This window comes from Mustela nivalis (genome assembly GCF_964662115.1).
Source record: "Mustela nivalis genome assembly, chromosome: 17".
In the NCBI taxonomy this organism is placed as follows: domain Eukaryota; kingdom Metazoa; phylum Chordata; class Mammalia; order Carnivora; family Mustelidae; genus Mustela; species Mustela nivalis.
The window spans coordinates 31,164,402-31,178,332 of NC_139036.1; the positions used below are offsets into that span (position 1 = coordinate 31,164,402).

General features: G+C 49.5%; 1 protein-coding gene across 13 annotated transcripts in view; it reads right to left on the reverse strand.

Annotated features, from left to right (window-relative positions):
- MSI2 (musashi RNA binding protein 2) overlaps nt 1–13,931 on the reverse strand; it is a 386,889-nt gene that overhangs the window by 133,956 nt on the left and 239,002 nt on the right. For all 13 annotated transcript variants that reach the window (XR_014304654.1, XR_014304655.1, XM_082706012.1 and 10 more), the window contains exon 7: nt 5,625–5,673. Coding sequence is in view for 11 of the 13 variants with exons in the window: in XM_082706012.1 (XP_082562138.1) it covers nt 5,625–5,673 (49 nt within the window). In the remaining 2 variants the exon portion in view is untranslated. The remainder of the gene's footprint in view (nt 1–5,624; nt 5,674–13,931) is intronic.

The window sequence follows — 13,931 nt, forward strand, 5'->3', positions numbered from 1 at the left end:
CTGGGGAACGGAAGCCATGGGGGGTGAGAAGGCCTGGCTCCAAGTCTCTCCTCTACACTCACTCCCTCTCCAGTAGACCCTCACCAGGCTTGACTCATTTTCCCCTGGGCTCCCAACCACACAGCCCTCCCTTGATGGGCCAGATGTGGAGGGACCAGCAATGCCCGGCTTATGAATCTAGAGGCCTGGGGTCAGAGAGAGAGATAGCCGAGGCTCCCGTGGAATGACACTCACAGTGGGGGCTTCCTTCCCTGATGAGGAGGTGAACATGAGATGTATTTCCGCAACCCACATCCCCACTTTCCTCCACTCTCTCAACCAGGGCTGACGCAGGGACAGTGGAGACAGATCCAAACCAGGCCACCCTTCCTCCCTCCTTCCGGCTCACCCTTCTGCCTCCCAGAGCGCCTATTGGACAGGACGGAACTTTGTATATCTTCCCTCCAGCCCCTCCTGACCAGCCCCACTCTGGGATCAATACCTAATGCTGCATTGAAGATCTTATCTGCGTTTTGCAAGGGTAAAGCAACAAACTTTCCCCCAACGTTTAAATCCTTTGATGATCAGCCCAGTATTTTTCAGACCACCTCTAACAGCTTTTAGAGAGCAAATGAAATGACTGAGAAAATGGGAAAGCCACCTCTTTCTTGCCCCTTGGGCACAAAGAATCTCGTGGAAGCTTTTATCAGCCGCTTAGCTCCTACCTGGCTGCAGGAACCTGCTAAGTGGCCCTCCAAAACGCTACATGCCTCAGTTTCTCTGTCTGAAATGGAGGTGCATCACAGTCCAGCAAGAAGGGAAGGTGGAAAAGGACCATAACAAGGAGGTGCTCAAGAGTTAAAAGTCACCGAATCCCCTGCTTTACACCACTGCATTGGGGCACCTGGGGTCTCAGTCGGTTAAGCAACTGCCTTCAGCTCAGGTCATGATCTCCAGGTCCTGGATTGGGCCCCACATCAGGGTCCCTACCTACTCAGTGGCGAGTCTGCGCTTCCTCTCCCTCCACCACTCCCCCTGCTTGTGCGCTCCTGCTCTCTATAAATAATATCTTAAAAATAAAAATAAAATAAATAAATAAAAATAAAAATAAATAAATAAAAATCTTAAAAGTAAATAAATAAATAAAAATAAGCCACTGCCTTGCAGCGGGCTTGCGGAGCAGCTGAGAGCAGGGGCTCCGGGTCAAATAAGTGGGGTTTATATGCAACTAGGGACTCTGGGCAGCTGTGTCCACCTCTGACCTTCCTAAAGATTCAACAACACATGCAGGTGCAGCACAGGGTACAGAATGGCTCAGGAAGCACAGGCTGTTTCCACCAAGAATGTTAACGTGGCCTGGGGAACACAACACTCACTGTACCAATTACAGATCCCCAGATTCCGCCCCCCTTCAGGATATCTGCCCAGAGTGCTCTCGGAGGACGGCTCCCAGCTGTCCCCTCATTCCAATATGTCCTCAGGGCAAGCCCAAAGTCACATGTGCTTCCCAGGGTGGGCCGCACCCTGTGAGGGATCAACATCAGGGGAAAGGTCAGCCCTATAACCCCGACTGGGGCCAGCCCTAGCTTCAGGATTCCCAGGGCCTCTCAGATCAGCTTCTCCCTCCGCCCATATGCTGGGGACCCAAGACAACCTCTCACCTCCCTCCCCTAGCTAAAAAATCAAAATGAGAAAGGACTTAACCTTGGACACTCTCTCCATGAAAAGGCTAAAAAGCCAGAACCCTACGTCAGAGATCCTGGAGCTTCTCAAGCCCAGCTCCCCCACTCCACAGAGGACAGACCTGAGGTGTCAGAGTGAGTAGGAAATGTGTCCCGGCCAGCAGTAGGCCCTGGAGGGAGGTCTGCTCTAGGCGGAGGGGAGGGAAGACTGCACACAGCTGTGGGAGTCCCAAGCTGAACGAACTCCCTCTTGCTTCCACGGGGAGGACGTACATCCTGGGAGGGCTCACTGTCTCCTGTTCCCCTGGACTCTTTCCCAGGGTGTAAGTGAGCTCCAAGTACAAATGTAACATGGGAAGAAAGACGGGCTGTCGCTTCTGTGAACAGGGGTGGGGCGTCGCCACTGTGGCGTGAGAGGGCACTCAGCCCTGACTTCTGGCTCACGGTGGCAAGAGAAGTGGGGAGTGGGTTCTGGGAGCCCAGCGGACTGGACTCTCAGAATGCCAGGCCAAACGGTTGCAGCCTTCCCGGATGACGGCGGTCCCAGCTCCAAGGGCACACGGGTGGTTTCCAGAAGGCCTGGGTCCAGGCTGCCCCACAGCGCTGTGCTCAGAGCTGGGTGGGACGGTGCCGGGCAAGCGTGGGGACCGCACGAGGGTTAATGCTGGGCACCTCCTTAAGAAGAAAGCCGGCAGCCCTGCCAGCGGGGAGAGGTGTCCTTAACTTCTGCCACTGCAGCACTTTCTTCTTGATAAGATAATGGGAAACAGGAAGCTGAGGAGGTGAAGGGAAGGTTGGGGCAAGGTGGCTGCGGGAGGATTTTCTTTCTTGTGCTTATCACCTGATTCCAAATGCACATTCCAGCAGGCCAGGATGGGACCCACTGTTCCATATGTAGGATTTGTGCTTCTGTGGTGATAGGGTCCTCAGTTGTTGTTGTTGGTTTTTTTTTAAATTCTTTCCCCTCCTAAATGCTCTGAACCACTTAAGCACTACCCCAGCATCAGAATCCAGTTCAAATAAAAATGCTCAGGTATTTAGAGGGGCTGGAAAGTGGGGTGGGGTGGGGGAGCTCCTCCCTACACAGAAGGAATACCAGGGAAAAAGTGTCTGTACAGGAGGAAAGAGGAAGCAGGACGTCAGGGCCTTCTTGCTGCAACTTCTTGGCACACCTTACCTCTTGCCTTGTCTCCCCCACCACCAGTGGGACCCCCCCCCACCCCTCCCGGGGTTCATCGACATAGGACAGCTCTGAGGGTAGGCGACCTGTGAGGTTGGACCCAGGCCCACGCTCAGAAGGGCTCCACTCTGAGTTTAACACTTGGCTGTCACCTTGCAACATTTTTTTTTTAAAGATTTTATTAATTTATTTGACAGAGAGAGAGAGAGAGATCACAAGTAGGCAGAGAGAGAAGGTGAAGCAGGCTCCTCGCTGAGCAGAGAGCCCGATGTGGGGCTCCATCCCAGGACCCCGAGATCATGACCCGAGCTGAAGGCAGAGGCCTTAACCCACTGAGCCACCCAGGCGCCCCTCACCTTGCAATTCTTAATAATTTTTTACTAAGAGGCTCCCCACCTTTCCTCTTGTTCTGGCCCCATTAATTATTCAAGTCCTATATCCACAACAGGAGTCCTCCCCCTGGTAACTGGCTGGGGGCAGGACGGAGCACACACAGGGGGCTGCACCCAGCCTCCTTCCTGCCAGTGCCCCCCAGAAGTCCTGATGTGGGAGGGAGAGCACTGCCGTCCCTGGAGCCACTCTGAGCACGGGGCCAGGAGAGGGACCTCCCTCCACCTCGAGGCAGGAGTCACGGAGGGACCCTGCCCCATCACCACACCCAGGACCCTAGAGGAAGGGAAGAGGTGCCACCCATAGCCAGAGACCTTTGGGTTAGAAATGTGGGAGAGCTTCCTCCCGCACCACCTCTGGGGCTACGCCCGGGATGCCCAATACCCTCAGCAGGAACCCGCCTGTGTCTGTTACTAGCCGAATAAAGTGGCATGGAGTCACCAGCCCCGGGGATGGGGGGCAGATGACACGCCTCCTTCCAGGCACTGCCGTGAGGACTGCTTGAGATAACTTCTCAGCCCCTCCCAACACAGGGCCTGACCTGGAGCGGATCAGAAAGCCCTTTATCCGTGGATATTCAAAAAAAGAGCGATAAAGGCTGCTGCCACAAGGCCACTGGGGAATCTTCTGGGAACAGGAATTCCAGCACTGACCACCACAGCCGCACTCAGAGGGGCCACGCCCACCCTGATAATAAGTAGATGAAAACATACTTTTTTTTTTTTTTTGAAAACACTCTTCTTAACAAGTCCGTCCCCACGTGGAGACCACAGAGGAGTGGAATTTGAACACAGCAGTCCTAGGGATGAGCCCCTGCTCTGACCTGGGGGATGTCCCTTACCCCCTCGAAGCTTCCATCACCTCAGGCCCAACACTGCCAAGACACTGAAAACAATAATGATAAGAGCTAAACCCAGGAGCCGCTGGCATGGGCGGCACTAGACGCTCCGAACAACCCTACGGGGAAGTACGCCTCTTATCCCCATGTCACAGATGCATAAACTGAGATCCACAAGATAAAGACGTTACGGGATTCTCCCTCGCAGGGCTGCTGTGAAGATTAGATCAGATAATGCGCAGGGAAGCAGGGCTGGGACAGCCCCTCCCCCCCCTGTAAGGATGCTGGCGGAGATGGCGGAGAATAATCGGGAATTGACCCTCTCTGCCCACCCCCTCCCTTTGCTCTCTGGCTCTCAGGGTGCTGAGCAACTCATTAGACAAAGCAATCATTACCCCTGTAAGTTCTTCTTTTCTTCCCTCTCCTTGCCCTACTCCTCATCCTCTACCCTCCCCATCCCTTCCCAACACCATACACAGTGGATGCTCCAGTTTCCCACCCAGCTTTCCATTCTCCCCTCAGAGGACGCTGTTGATGGATGCCCAGGAAGCCAGACTGCCAGGCACACTCAGGACAGCCCCTCCTCCTTCTCCCCCCACCCCCTTCCTCTTTCACTCAGCCTGCCTGCTCCCACCAGGAGAGACATATAGTCAGAGCTCGGTAACTGCTTCTAATCACAGGTGACAGCAAGAATGTAAACAACACAAGAAACATCTAAATGCAATCCAAGTGGCAAGGAAATACCGCTCACTCTGGCTCCTCTCAAGAACGCTGCTTCCTGCCTCCTCCCTTTCGAGGCTCTGCTCATTAGCACCCGGTTCATAGGAGCCCCAGAAACCAGGAGCTTCCGGAGAACAGGAGATGGAACGCCAAGTCTTCACCTTGGACTCTACTACCTCTGGGAGGATTTTCTAGATTCGTCCAATTTTCTGTTTAAAGCAATAATTTCAACATGTTCCTTTCTTGGGGAGGGGAGGTATGGAGGTCAGAAACCCCTCCGACAATCTGTTCAAAGCGAGAATGTCTCCCAAGGACAGCACAAACTTAATACATTTTGTGCATCATTTCAGGGGTTCACAGACCCCCAAGTTGAGACCTATTTTCTAAAATAGGTGGGTAGGACAGGAAGAACACAGGAGAAAAAAGGAGTAAGTGTGGAGCCTTCTAAACATTCCAGACGTGTACACAGGTGCTGCCGAGTCTACAAGCCCCATACACATAGAATAAACCTACAACAAGGGCATTATTTTTTTCTTTTCTCGCTCTTCAGACTGACAGTGTGCTTCTAAACCACCTCCTTCAATGCAAACTGAAAGGTCAGCTGAGTAATTGCCATGAATAATTTCCACTTGGATCGCTGAGTGCTCAAGCTAAGACTAAGAAAGCCAGGATCAGAAAAGGACATGGGAACATGGGTTGGGCGTGGCTGATTTTTTAACTGTCAGAGGGTCTGGACTCTTTGTGCTGTGGTGACCCCCCCATGACGAATACAGATGTTCAACAGCTGCGCAGATAACCAGCAGAAGGGGCCACCTTCTTCTACAGGGGCTCTTACCTCTGTGCCTGTTGGTCGTCTTATCAAACATCAGCATTGCGTCCTCCACCTGCAAAACAAACCAAAGGGAGGCTGCTTTAGGAATTTTGAAGAGACAGACGAAATGCTATAGGCTGCTAGGGGAGGGTGGTTTCTATGGTCAAAGTCATGGGTACTCATGAAAATTTATTTGAAAACAAAGAAAAAAAAATCACCGTCTTTCTGCCTAGAACAACTGCAGTTAACAACTGATATACTTCCCTTTAGTTTTGGCCTTAAAAAAGAAAAAAACCTTATGCCTATTTTAATATAGCTTAAATCATATTGTATCTGGAATTTTCTCCCCCCCCCTTTTTATATGATATTACAATACTGCAGGGGCACCCGGGTGGCTCAGTCTGTTAAGCGTCTGCCTTTGGCTCAGGTCATGATCCCAGAGTCCTGGAATCACGTCCTGCATTGGGATCCCTGCACTACAGGGAGCCTGCTTCTCCCTCTGCCTCCCTCTCTCTCTCTGTCTCTCATGAATAAATAAAATTATTTTAAAAAAAAATACTACAGGGGCGCCTGGGTGGCTCAGTGGGTTAAGCCGCTGCCTTCGGCTCAGGTCATGATCTCAGGGTCCTGGGATCGAGTCCCGCATCGGGCTCTCTGCTCAGCAGGGAGCCTGCTTCCTCCTCTCTCTCTCTCTGCCTGCCTCTCTGCCTACTTGTGATCTCTCTCTGTCAAATAAATAAATAAATAAATAAATCTTTAAAAAAAAAAATACTACAATACTGCAAATAATTCCCAAATGACGATGTCATGAATATTATATATATAACACATATATATTATATTTATATTTTATATTTATAAATATATTTTATATTTTACATTTATATCCGATTCCTCCATATATATATATATATATATATATATATATATGGTCTGGTTTTTTCCCCCTATTTTAAACTATGGTTAAAAACATAATTAAAAAAAAATTTTAAATTATGGCTAAAAACACATAACATAAAAATTGCCACCCTCCCCATTCTTTCCTGTATAGTTCAGCGGTCCTAAGTACATTCACAGTGTTCAACTACCATCCCACCATTCATGTCTGGAACCCTTTTCATCTCGTACAACTGAAACTCTACCCTATCAAAAATAATACTCCCCCATTCCCTTCACCCCCCCAGTCCCAGGCACCCACCATCCCATCTGCTGTCTCTATGACTGTGACTGAGGTCTCCCCATCCCCCAGGGCAGACATTCCAAGACCCCCCATGGTTGCCTGAAATTGCGGAGAGTACTCAACCCGATACACACCCTGTTCCTTCTTGGACACACACACCTATGCTAAAGTTTAATTTGCAAACTGGGCACAGTAGGAGATTTGACAGTAGCAAGGCATAATAAAACAGAATAGTTACAACAATCTGCTGTAATACAAGTTATGTGAATGTGGTCTTCCCCACATATCTGGTTGTGATGATAAAATGCTTAAGTGATGAGAAGACGTGAGGTGAATGACTCAGGGAAGTGACACAGCCTTTGGCTGCTATAGGCCGTCTGAGAATCCACCGGAAGGAGGAGGGTCACCAGCATTAGGACCTCGGTGGACCACGGGGAACTGAAGCCATGAATGGGGGGGAGGGGGCCTATGGGATTTCATAGAAGTAGAATCACACAGTGTCTGTCTTTTTGTGACCAGCTTGTTCTACTCAGCATCATGTCCTCGAGGTTCATCCATATTCCACTGCACGTATAGACCACGTTTCGCTTACTCATTCATCCGGCAGTTTGAGCTGTGGTGAATAAACATGAAAGTGCACATATCTCCTTGCGTCCCTGTTTTCGATTCTTTTGTGTATGAGACTGCTAGATCACATGGTAACTCTACTTTTAATTTTTGGAGGAACTGCCGTTCTGTTTTCCACAGTGGCTGCACCGTTTACATTCCCACCCAGAGTGCACAAAGGTTCCGATTTCTCCACATCCTGGCCAACACTTGTTATTTTCGGGGTTTTTTTTTTGATAGTAGTCATCCTAGCGGGTGTGAGCTATTGTGAATACGATGGACTGCTGCATACTATTACTTACTTGGTTATCCTTCTGTGGATATTTAAACTTTTTCCAGTTCTACACAATGGAAATTTAATGTCTTGATTGCTATGGGCTGAACTGTGCCCACCACCCCTCAAACTTGGATGTTGGAGTCTTAATCCCTAGTATCTCAGAATGTGATTGTATTTGGAAATAGGATCTTTAAAGAGGTTACGGAGTTAAAATGAGGTCACTAGAATGGGCCCTGATCCAGTTCTGATTGGGGTCCTTATACACAGAGGGACTCTGGATCCGGTCAGGTATAGAGGGAAGACCATGTGAGGAGACAGGGAGAAGGTGGCTGCAAACGAAGAAGACAGAGTTCAGAAGAAACCAACCCTGCTCATCTTGGACTCACAGTGTCCACAAGAGCGAACAAATAAATTCGTGTTGTTTGACCATCCAGTCTGTGGTCCTTGGTTAGGGCTCCCTCAGAAGAATACCGCACTCCTGCTAGGACCTTTGCAAACAGATCAAAGAGGAGAAAGCACCAAAGTCATCCTCCATCTCTCTTCCTCTTTCTCCCTCAGTCTTTCTAGGCATCCTGCAACCCTTCTGGATATTTCTAGCAATAAGATTTCAGGACCTACATTCAATTTCTAGGCAGATCTCAAGAACGTCACTATTACTGAACCTGAGTTGGCTTTGAATTCCACTCCTTGTACTTAGGATCCAATTCTTTATTCTTCAACAGAATACCCATCTTTAGTACAGGTATTGTCCCAGCCAGTCAGCTACTCATCTGGGGATGGTACTCGGTTTGGCCAGGTGAGAGCCGGGTCTCTTCATTCATTCTGTGCCCAAGATTGTGGATAAAACTACAACTCAACCCATGTGGTCCTGGACAAAGCCGCTAGCCAAAGGGCTCTGAGCTTGGAGCAATTTCAGTGGTCTGTGTGTGTGTGTGTGTGTGTGTGTGCATGCGCGCGCCCTGTGGTTGGGAGGGACTGAGCACTGTTCATTGGAGCTCAAAGGTTCACAAATGAGTTTGGGGGCTTGCGCTAAGCCAGCTGAGAAATGGAATCATAGGCTATTCATTCTTCACTCCTCCCAGACTACAATCTCTGATGGAGGGGAAGACACTGGGCAAAGGCAATAAAACCAGGTTTAAAATGCTGCCTCCAGACAAATCAAATCTATTTTTCTAGATGCTATCAAATAGAACAGGGGGAAAGCAAAGTCAAGGTAAGAACGGAAGAGGGGGTAGGCAAGCCAGACGCAAACCTAGGGACTGGCCTAGCTTAAAAAATCCCTTCCGGAGTCAGGCGCCCCCCCCCGGTTGCTAAGCAACCGAGTCTGAACAAACAGGCTCCCGGGGCCTTCCCCTTCTGGTCCCCATTTCTAAAGTCAGTGACTGGGAGGAAAATGGCCTTGCATGGTGACTGCTTCGCCAGCAGGGAGCTCCTCTCTCTCAGCCGGGTACCAGGCTGAGGGGAGGAGGTAGGGTGGAGATGGGGTGCCTTCACCAGACCCTTCTGCAGCCAGGCAGGCTCCATGGTTCCCCACCCCCGCCCCCGCCCAGGCACCTGCAGAGGCCACACACACCACAGCCGTCTGCGTGCACCACTCAAGCAAAACCAGCAGAAGATCAACTAGTTTGTTTGCACACAGAGCAGTCACACTCGAGCATATGGTCCCGCACACTCAGACCCCAGGGCCTCGATAAGAATTCCAATGCCTGTGGTGTGGGTGGGTGCGTGTCGCACAGGTAAACGTGACATCTGTTTCACACCCATCTCCACATTTTCTAAGACGTTTGCCAAGTGCTTATTTAAAAATGCCTAACAGTAAGGAAAACAGCCTCCCTTCTGTGTTGGCCATGTTTTGGTATTGAAACCCAGATCTCCTTAGGAAATAAATATTTTGAATTAAAAAAAAAAAAAGTATATTCAATGCTCTCCCCCACCCCCACCCCTCAAGAGGGTGTAATTGGCTCCGTCTTTTCCTTCCAAAGTTTGGATGTTTTTCGCCGCTACACTCCCAACATTCGTTCCATCCTGGGGAGTGAGGGGGAGGATCTGTGTATGTTTTTTAGGGCAACCATTGTCGTCAAGAATAGAGCTCTTTCCTCTCCAGTCCAGTCGCACAATGGGACTCGCAGAGACCTCCTGAATAGATAAAATGTCAGGGCAAAAGAAAAATTCTATTAACACTTTACAAAATAAAACATCTGAGAAATAGCTAGAGAGGAAAGAGAAAGAAAAAAAAATCAATATGGATAAGACCGGTGCTGGGGTGGGCGGGGAGGGGGTTGGTGGAGAAAAACTTTTCTGCGATTGCAAAACACTTATTAATTCAGAGAAGCCATCAATGCAATGGAAATCTGGCAGAACAGCAAGAGCTGAAACTGGGAGAATTTGAATATACAAAGACTGAATAGAATGAAAAACACGGCCTCGCATACGGGGCTGTTTCTCACGGTTCCCTGTGAATCAAACAGAAGCAGCCTGTCTACAGCATGGGGGGAGTGAGGAGCAGTCAAGGTAACCCACATTTAATCCTAGGGAGAGCAGACTGATGACTGTGTCTGTCTGTCTGTCTCTCTCTCTCACACACACACACACACACACACCCAGGTAGATTGGTTGGCTGTTCGGAGTCATCAAGTTCAATGTGAACCCCAGACCTCATTTGGGGATGCTAGGTAGGACACAAAGAGTTGGGGGCTGGACAGAAGGATTTTTCTGACCTCAAGTAGGAAACACCATTAACTCTTGTTAGATGTCTCCTCAAGACCAGCACTGGTATTTATTTTGTGTTGACAGTGCCCCTTCCCAGGCTTATGTATTTCCTTGTACCAGAGGCGGGGGTCCATCTAGCGGTCTTGGCGCGGGGGTGTCCCTAGAGGCATCAAGAAGGAGAGGAGATATCTGAACCTCATCATACTTTGTCTCACATCCTGGCATGCGCTCAGTCTGTTTTGAGAGAAGGAGCTCGCTCCAACTTTGAGAGACATACCTTTTAATAACTTAGGGCGGGTTCAAACACCACCTGGCATCTTGGTGGCACATCCCGGTGAATGAAAAGGCAAGGTAAAGTAACCTTGAAATAAGATGGTTGGGGATGCCCTCCTGTGTGCGTCAGCACCAGTGAGTCCTGAACATGTGTTTCTGCCTATCGCCGGGTTCAGGCCGCACTGTACCCTCCTCAGAGGTGTGTACCATGCACACAGCCCATCTGAGAGTCACAAAGCTACGCCATCAGCCTCTCTGGCCCATGGGGGTGGGGGCAGGGCTTCTCAAGCTTTATCCACGTCAGAACCACCTGGCTTGTCCGAGTCTCCTAGACCTCACCCCTACAGCGTCTGAGGTTATGGTACTGACATTTCCAAAGAGCTCCTGGGGAGCACTTATGCAGCAGCCGGCCTGGGGCCCCCACTTTCTATGAGAACAAAGGTTGGAGGCACCGGACACGGCTGCTTCTTGCTCTTTTTGCACACATCAGTGCTCTAAGTACATGAACTCAAATTTCTCCTCCAGAAGCAGCTGACACACTTTGGCGTGGCAAAAGTCCTCCCTTCTTTGTCCCTGTCTCTCATCCATTTATATCCTAAGACCCTGAAAATAATGACAGTAGAACCTATGATGCACAAGATGACAAGAAGAGGGACATCTTCGTGACAACTGAGCTGTCCCTGCAGCCAGTGTAAGAAAAATGTGGATGCTACCAGGATGACAGAAACTTTCTTTCTAACAGATAAACTCCAGCTATGATCTACGCCATCCAGCCAACTTGATCTTGATTAGAAAACTGAGCTAATGTTAACTTTATTTACTTTCATGTGATATATATTTACTGAGCATTCACTATTTGCAGAGAATCAGCCTAAGTACAAATAAGAGGCATGTTATACCAATCCCTGGTAGACTGCTGGCAATAATGGCCCCACACCCTTTATTCTGTAATTTTGCAGGTCCTCTGCCCAAAGAGGCAGAGTCTGTCTCTCCAACCCATGTATCCGAACTTGACTTCTCATGGTCAACAAAATGAGGGAGGCATGCCTGTTTTGGGTCAGCCCTTAAGAGGGTTTTTGTGTTTCTGCTTGTTTTCTCTTATACTTCTGCCATCACCAAGATTGGGCATGCCCAGGCTAGCCAGCGAGAGGATGACAGGCATGTGGAGCTGGGCCAAGTCCCCTCTGCTGCCGCAGCCGAGGATAGCCTAGATGAGCAGATAGTTAGTCAATCCCAAAACACGCAGGTGAGCCCAGCCAAGATCACCAGAGCCACTCCCAGCGGGCTCAACACAGGTGAAATAAACAGCTATTGTCTGCCGCTGAGGTTTTGTGGTTGTTTGTTACACAGCATTCTTGTGGCAATAGGTAACTTGTACATGATCCCTGTGTTTTGTTTTGTTTTGTTTTTAAAGATTTTAATCTACTGGAAGATACTCAGCAGTCTCAAAGAATACTAGACAATGAACAAAAGCAAGAAAAGAATTGGAACCAGGTAAAATGTGGGACATGGGCTGAGCCTGAAACTGTCAAGATACAGACTTCGAGTGGACTACAGGTATTATTGTGGGAAGAACTGCTTTGAAATCTCACCCCAGCAGCCAGGTTGGAGACAGGGATCCTAGGAGCGCCAGGAGAAATTGGCAACATGTTCCTCACTAAGTGAGCACCATGAAAATCGGCAGTAATTAGCACTCAAGCCAGTGGGTGATGCCTCTCTAATCCTAATTCATTTAATGAATGAGCGAACCCTCTTTATAATGAGTCAAAAGGTTCATTGTGAGCCAGGCATTCTTGCTGGGTGAATTTAGAAGTAGCCATTTGGTACTGACCCTATCCAGAGGTGGGATTTCAGCCAGCCCAACTCATGTGATGCCTGAGGAGGAAACCTTTCAGGTCACAAAGCAAAGAAGCTCCTAGAAAGAGAGGTCAAAAATTCTGTTGGTCAACTCCATTGGCCGAAAGTTGGGAGCCCAGAGTGTGCCCTCAGACCGCTGTTTCTTCTGCCTGCAGTTCCGGCTCCCCAAGGACACAGTAGGGGAGTAATGCTGATTTGGGGACACAGAGAACTTGTCCCCAGGAGGAATCTACAGGGAACTGAGTTACTGGTACTAACTCCACAGGAGCTGGGAGGCAGTGAAGTGCGGCAGGCAGCGTTGCACAGAGTACGGGTAGGATCCAGGTTCTAATCCAGCTCCACTGGGATCTTACGGAGGACAAGCCACCTCCCTTCTCTGTCCTTAGTTTCTCGTCTGTAAAAGGAGGAAACGATGAGATGGCCACCTAAGATCTACTGGTGAAGACTAAGCCCAGACCACTAACAGAGACCACAGAGCCTGCCAGGACAACATCTACAAGCATCAAATTCGCCACTGGTCTTTCACAAACTCTGTTTGGTCAGGATGTTCCAGAGCTTTGCTGTGGCCAACACACGCTGAGAAACTTCCCACTCCTCTTGGGATCCAAATACGTACACCCACATGCCATACATATCAAGAATAAAGCAGGAAATAGCACTTCAAATGATCCTTAAATTATCTGGTCAGACACAGGAGGGAGAGGAAAGGGAAAAAAAAGAAACCCAGCTCTTCATACTCCCCCAGAACAAATGCCCTTGAATTTCGCTTCCTGCTCCCCCTCAAACACTTCAAGAGTTAGTTTAAATAAACGCCCATAAATGCGATACCGTGATACTGTAGTGCGTAGGGCTTAACGGACCTTATTATGCTCTATAAACTCAAGGCACTAAAGTCACAAGAGTGGAGTCTCATGGAGGAGTCGGGACTGCACAGGACAGAGGAGCTGGAGACCGAGGCTGCCCTACCCAGGACCGTTTCAAGACATGGGGTGGAAATGCTCTCTCCTTCCCCTCCAGCCTGCCGGACAGAAGCTGCTCCTGTCCCCAAGCTCGGCCGTGGCATCTCCGTTGATTGCAATGAGACTTTTCGGTATGCTCCACAGCCTTGCCAAGAGGGAGGCTGGTCTGCCTTTAATCACTGCCCAAAAGAAAGGTGGGAAGAGGAGGAGGAAGCAGGCTGGAGGATCCCATTAGTTTATGCTGATTTTTTAACTTCGACTGATCCCCAGGATCACCTGAAGAACTTTTAAAGCCCGGGCTGCTGAGGCCACAGCCCGACCTGTTCAGCTGGAACTCTGGAAGGGGGAGCCTGGCAGAGGAGTGTTCAAAGCTCCCTAGGGGTCAGGGGCAGCAAAAGCTGAATGGCTAAAGACAGCTGAGGGGTGTGTGTGTGTGTGTGTGTGTGTGTGTGTGTGTCAGTCACAGAGCA